The sequence below is a fragment of the Coturnix japonica genome, chromosome 18 (assembly GCF_054131305.1).
Source record: "Coturnix japonica strain WE chromosome 18, WE-NBRP24, whole genome shotgun sequence".
NCBI classification, from domain to species: Eukaryota; Metazoa; Chordata; class Aves; order Galliformes; family Phasianidae; genus Coturnix; species Coturnix japonica.
The window spans coordinates 3,584,272-3,590,762 of record NC_140680.1 but is presented as its reverse complement, the minus strand read 5'-3'; the positions used below and the strand labels follow the sequence as shown (position 1 = coordinate 3,590,762).

Below are 6,491 nucleotides of genomic sequence, written 5' to 3'. Positions count from 1 at the left end.
CCAGTACAGTTAAGTTCTGTGATTAATTCCCCGCTATAAACTGCAACTCTTTTCCCTTGTTCTAGCTCTTTGTTTGCATCACCCATAGCAACTTTCTTTCAAAGCTACTGTGCAGGCTTCAGAGCCAAGCATTTGATTGCTCTTCACAAATGAATAGCCCCAAGGGTCTGCTCAGAGCCCAGGTTATGTGCAAGAAACAGACTGGCACAGAGCTAGGCTTACTTTTATTACACTGAGAACCACCTGACATGGAAATCATGTGCTCTTGGCCTGGATCTTCTCCTAACTTATAATCAAGTTCCAGTTAACAGAGTAGAACAGTTATGATAATTAAACAGCCACAAACTCATCACCAGTGAAAGAGTGGCAGTATTTATTTTTTCCTCCACACTACAAGCACTTAGGAACATGAAACAGAAACCTTTAACAGAAGATGCATTTGCTAGAGTTAACTGTACCACATAGTTTTCTTTCAGTTAGAAGGAAACTGGTTTTTGTTACATAGGCTACTACAAGTTAGGAGGCTGCTTGGAATACTGGATGGCATCTAGCGCTGCCCCGATGTCACAGTTCTTTGTCTGCAGGAGTCGAGTGAGCCATCCACCCTCGTCAGAGAAGCCCATAGAGAGCATCTGGGACAGAGACTCAATCAAGCGAGGGTCTGCTTCTGTCAAGAGAATGAGTTTGAAGTTAAAACGCTTCACATTATTAGCAAACCAGCCAAGGCTGTGGTATCGCACAGTAGGCTGGCACTAATCCTCGCAGATCTAGCATAGCTGACAAGCGCTGGAAGACACTTTCCTCTGTATCCTATGAGGCAGACATTTTGAGATACAGCATATGTAACCTGCTAAGGAAGCAGCTGAGTTAGATCCGTCTGTCCTTGCTGTAAACCTCATTGCCAGTGGTTTCAGTTAAGTGACCTGGCAGACTCCTAACTAGCTCTTGCCAGAAAAGTGTCTTAAGTTACAGGATGTATTGTCTACAGCCTGCATTAAAAGGCTCTCCAAGAGTACACAGCAAGGACACTGATTAGAGGCCACCTCTCTCATCCTGCTCAAATGGTGTATTAGTACCAGTTTAAGACTTGCTGCCACCATTCAAGCAGAGAACATGCCTGTTCCTAACAGCATGCAGAGTGCTGCCAGAGCACAAGTTACAGTTTAACTTGTCTGTATGTGAGCTTGGTTCCTAAGCAGGTTTGCTTATATTGGACAAGTTGGCAATAAGTGAGAGCAACTTTAACTCACGTGCAACCTGCATGCATTCTCGTACCTGGTGGGAGATGTGGGTAGAGTGCAGCCTCTCTCAGCCCTGTAGGTCCTGCCTGGGGAGCTTCCTGAGCTACATCTAGGGAGCTGGGATCATCTGTCTCTGGCATTTGTAGAGACTGCAGTTCACCTGTGGAAGGATCCACTTCTTTGGAAGACAAGTGGGTCCAGTCCTCATCACCCCCTGACGAACTGCTTGACTCACTGTGTGCCTGAAATGGAAAGAAAGGAGGTCCAGGTGCCGTAGTGCTTTCCAGGTAGGATGCATTCTCTTACTATCTGCTTTTAATAGGAAGAATTACATGTACAGCAAGTCCCACCCTTTGCTGTAAACCAGTAAAGCAAAGGTGCCATATATTCTCTATCTGCTGACAACTGAATCATCAGTCCCTCAACACATACTGAATTATTTCCTTTTCAGTAAGGCCTCAGCAAGTGTATTAAATTAATGCAGTGTTTCTTGTACCTGGGACTGGAGGCTGCCATCTTCCATTTGTGTGGGCACAGGATCTATCACCATGTCTTGTATCTGCTCTGTAACATTGTTTACTACCGTTGCAGAATCTGTGCTATTCCAGCATGGTTTGCTCTGACTGTTCTGGTTAGCAGTACTGCTGCTTGACTCGGCACCGTTATTCTCTTGATTAGAAGCAGGAGTCACTTTGCTTCTCTGTCCTCCGTGTTCCACATCAATATCAACTTCAATACCTGGGAATACATTTGAGACCAAGAAAAAACCATTAGATTTTTGAAAGCATGGTTCTAAGAAAAAAAGCAAACTTTAATCCTGGACTAAGTGCTGCAGCATGACTGTAATCCTACAGCTCCCCATATAATACGTATGAATTCAAGTGCAAAGCGTTCCTTTAGTAAGCTTTGATGCACCAATTAGTCATCCTGCACTAAAAAGACAGGCCATGTGTTTAGAGGGTCAAGACAAACCTTAAGTATGTGTGCCTAAGTCAAATACCACTGTAACATGATTTTAAATCATTGGTGATTTGGGGTTATATAATTAATCCCTTCCTCAGCTCCTTACAAAGGACTCTGAAAAGGTACTGAGTAGATGGCCTATACCCACACAATTTTAGTACACAGTAACTTAAGGCTTTTGAGGCTGAGTAGCACAAAGTAGTTCTGGTACCAGCCACAACAGCTGGCTGCTGCTCCTGGTGGGAGCAAAGCCATTCTCGGGGATGGGGATGACACACCATAAGTCACTTACCCAGGGGGCTCAGAAAAGCTGCCACACTCTCCCCAACGTTCTTTAAGAAGGTGACATTGGGGTCCTGGGGCTGGCTGTTAGTAGAAGCTTCTAGAAGAACAATTTGTGTTAGTACACATAGCAGCCCACAGGGACAGAGCACATCCCCAGGAATTCTTGGTGCTTGTTTTGTGTCACTCATCTGCACAGCACCAAGGCAGCAGAGAGACCAAAACCACTTCTGGAACAAAAGACCAGTGGCATTAGCACTGTTAAGGCTCATCAGCCATGCTGAAAGCACATCTAAGAGCAGAGCAGTGACATGCTTGACCTAATAGCTCTGCTTGGTCTGGTTCCAAATAGGCTCTCCATAACCTCATATATTGTGTGGCCACCAGACCACACCAGTGTCCTGGAAAGGGCTCATTATTTCACACAAATTGGATTAGTTCCCATGTCTATTTTCCCACCCACATCCCACACTGGGCTGTGAAGTCCCAGCTTCTCTGGCTCCTCCACTACTATTCTCCTTTAGCAGACCATCTCCTCTTACCTCCAGCAGCGGGTGGACTGGAGGCAGCAGCACTGGCCTGGGCTTGTTCCGAGTTCTGGCACGGAGCTGCAGGTGTGGGATACCCCCAGCAGTGCATCCAGGGGAAGGGTGGAACACCATGCCGCATCTTACGGAGCCAGCGCCCTCTGGGAATCCACTGCAAAGGGTAACGTTCATGGGACCAGGTGAAACTTAAAGCTTACATTTGGGCAGCATCCCATGCATTGGTTCCACTCCATAGGTTTTGCTCACCTCAAACGGATTCAGCAACGGGCTCTGAAACATCACCATGTTGTGCTCCTTGTGGATGCCTTTCCCCTCACAGGTGCTGCACAGGTCGTAGTCTGGGCAGACGGTGCACTTGAATCGAGCGCCCACCACCGGCCCCTCGCAGCCGTCGCAGATGACATTGGGGTGCACCATGTCCCGGGGAGGCTCCTGGCTGCACTGGGAGCGATGTTCACGCCTGCACTCCTTTTTCTCTATTAAGGAAAGGGATCTTTGCATCAAGAATGAGGGTACTATTTAAAGGCTGGAAATCGGGCAGAGGAGAAGGAAACACAAACAGCCCTTGTCACAACAGTATTGACTTACTAGGGCAGTTTATTTTTACTCTGGCTGCCAAACACAAGCTGGGGGCACATAAGAACATAAACCAAGTGCAAAGGGGTGGTTCAAGGATACCTGCTCTTCAAACAGTTTGTTTTAGATCAGTGCTGCACCACCCTGCCTGGAGTGTCCTCCTACCTTGTGGAGTGCTGCAAGAAGAGAATGTTTCTGAACAGAGCTGAGCAGTGCCAGGGGACACAGCAGGTGAGAACTGAGACAAGAAGGGCGGCCTACACTACTCACATCACAGCCTACAGACAAAGCTTTGTAGGTGTCCAAGTGAACAGAGCGGACTGGGGAATGATGTGCTTAGGAATAAGCTGGTTTTTGGGTTTCTTTACATGTCATGGCACCTGCTGGCAGTACGGCAGGGGGGTCCTAGGACCAACCTGAACACTGCAGCGCTCACTGTGCCAACCCAGGCCCCGGAGCCAGGAGGAATCCCTGCACACAGTGGGTCTGTGCCCGTCTTTACCTCGCCCTTTATGTAACCTCCCCTCTGAGCTGCAGCACGAGGATGAGGGACAGGACCGGGATTTTCCCGGTCTCGGAGCCGTGCCAGCAGCACAGAGCGCTCGGTGCCACCGGGCTGCGGGGCGTTACCTTTGATGTACACACGGAAGACCCCGTCCTGCACGTAAGGCATGGCCATATCCAGCTCCTCGTCGGTGGAGAACGCGATCAGGTCCCCGTCTTCATCTGGACAGAGCAGAGCACACCGTCAGGCGCTCGGCCCGCACCCACCTCCCGGACAACGAAGGGAGCCCCGACCCACAGCGAGCCCCCCCGCCCCGCTCACCCTTGTAGTGCATACGGAACGCGGGCGGCGGCCCGGCCCGCAGCAGCCCCTGGAAGAGCTCGGCGACGCGGTCGTGGACGGGCTGGTAGCGGACGGGAGCAATGAGCGAGAAGCGGCGGATCTCGCGGGCCGCGTCGTCCTTGCCCAGCAGGTAGGCCTTCACCGTCAGCGCCGCCATGGCTGTGGCGCAGCACGAATTGCAGCGGGACAACGAGCTGCGGGAGGCGGCGCGGGGCGGGCGGTGCTGCGGGAGGGAGCGGCGGCACCGAGCCTTATAGAGCGGGGGGACGGGCCGGGGTGGGCACAGCCCTGGGTTAAACCACGACCACTGCCATTAGGCACCGCCCCGCCGCCTGGAAATACAGAGCCCATATTCGCCCCGAAAGTAATGCCTCCTATTTATCTGCATGGAAACTACAACAGCTACAGAGATCACAGTGACGCTGTTTGACAGAGCAGGTTCTCAGCTACAAAGCACTGTTTTTCAACGCGGTCACCACCACTGTGCTGTGCATTGTCATCAGTGGTGAACACAAGGCTGTGTGCTGCTCTACAGGTGACTGTGAAACGCACGGCCATGCCATGCTCACAGTGCTGTGCTCACAGTGCTGTGCTCACCCACTCGTTGGGCTCCATAACACTCAGCAGCTGTTGGCTCCTTCACCCTCTGCTGCCATCCCACCTGCAAATGGGAGGCATTACTTTTGGAGCAGCCCCTGTACCTCAGCTCTGTAGCACTGATTTCCTCCAGCCCACAGCCTGGCTGCCCACCTTGGGCTGAGGCAATCACAGTGTGTAAGCCATGCTGTGCTGTGCTGCAGGGTGAGCGTCCCCCCATGATGGGTTGTGTGTGCCACAACACGGCCTGCCGTGTGGATGTGCCCTTGGTGCACATGTGGCTGCTCTGGGATCACAGCACGCTCCTGGGACGTGGCACTCGTGCAGCATGAGGTGACAAGTGAGAGCTTGGTGTGAGCCACAGCCAGGCATCAACATGAGTCCTTGCTCTCCTCCATGGGCACTTCCATCCAGTAAACATGGAGAGCGTCCCATCTCAGCTGCCTGCTGAGTCACGCTGGGCTCTCTGGCCGTGACATCATTCACTTTCTCAAAGCACAAAGCAAACAAGGCCTGCGGTGAGCAGTGAGCTCAGCTCAGTCACGGGACGGGGTGACTCAGCATTCCCTGCTCCTCCTCGAGGTGGGGATTTCCTCCTCCAGGCCCTGACTCCGGTGTTTCCCCGTGGCCTGGTGCTGCGGCCCTGCTGTGCTCCCATGTATTCCAATGGCACTCACTGCATCCTCCCATCCCACAGCCGGATGGACAGACAGATGTCTCCCCACCAACCCCAACTGCACACTGCTCTGCAGCCTGAGATTTGGCTTAAGCTCTTGTTAACCTGAGCCTGTATTAACCTGGAGGACCCAGGCCTGGCATTTATCTGGCAGCACTGAATGTTTTCTTGGTGTTCTTTAGGAACCACATTCCATCCATAGAACAACCCTTGCTCAAAAAACCACTTGTCAGCCCCGGCTTATGAGCAGCTCCCCAGATGGATGGAGCAGGAGGACAGCAAAGAGGATGGGAATAAAACTGCTCCGGTTTCACGACTCCAAGTTGCAGAGGGAGGGCTCAGAAAGGAGCATTCAGCAGCCCTGCAGCTCTGCTTCCTCCCTCCACCCACCTTCTGCTGGAAACTGTTTGCAAACGTTTGCTGAGATTGCTGCTCCAAAGGCTCAGTCGTCAGTAGTGCTCCTTCTGCCCAAGCTCTGCACTGTCACAGCAAAGCCCTGCTGGGATGCTGCTCCTGTGCTCACGGACCACAACAGAGGCTGCAGGAGGTTCTGCAGAGGGAATCATTATCCAAATCACCACCCAAGGGGCTGCAGCTGGGCTGGGAGGGGAGGGTTTGCCCTTGTGCAGAGCTGCAGACAGCAGGTGCTGGTGCTTTCCAGAGGCTTCTGGAGAGGGATCCTCCGGATGTACCAGGTCAGATGCTGGTGACTCACCCCGTCCCGTGACTACTTCCTCCTCCAGCCCTGCAGAAGGGCTGCC

At 52.1% G+C, this 6,491-nt stretch overlaps 2 protein-coding genes across 5 annotated transcripts in view; one reads left to right on the top strand and one right to left on the bottom strand.

Annotated features, from left to right (window-relative positions):
• Positions 1-351: 351 nt before the first annotated feature.
• On the bottom strand, positions 352-4,684 carry SQSTM1 (sequestosome 1). 2 transcript variants are annotated; one of them, XM_015875670.3, is made up of 8 exons: positions 4,437-4,684; positions 4,241-4,336; positions 3,281-3,510; positions 3,029-3,185; positions 2,497-2,586; positions 1,738-1,979; positions 1,276-1,483; positions 352-667 (listed from the first exon to the last, which is right to left on the bottom strand). In XM_015875670.3, exons 1-8 carry the CDS (start codon positions 4,612-4,614, stop codon positions 510-512), a joined length of 1,359 nt encoding a protein of 452 aa, XP_015731156.2. In that variant the 5' UTR covers positions 4,615-4,684; the 3' UTR covers positions 352-509. The 2 variants fall into 2 exon arrangements, with proteins under 2 accessions (XP_015731156.2, XP_015731157.2); XM_015875671.3 differs by lacking the exon at positions 2,497-2,586.
• Positions 4,449-6,491, top strand: part of MGAT4B (alpha-1,3-mannosyl-glycoprotein 4-beta-N-acetylglucosaminyltransferase B) — a 37,110-nt gene continuing 35,067 nt past the window's right edge. For 2 of the 3 annotated variants that reach the window (XM_085518739.1, XM_015875667.3), the window contains exon 1: positions 4,449-4,587. The gene's annotated coding sequence lies outside the window, so the exon portion shown is untranslated. Of the gene's footprint in view, positions 4,588-5,912; positions 6,426-6,491 lie in introns of all 3 variants that reach the window. The other variant, XM_085518738.1, reaches the window with a different exon arrangement.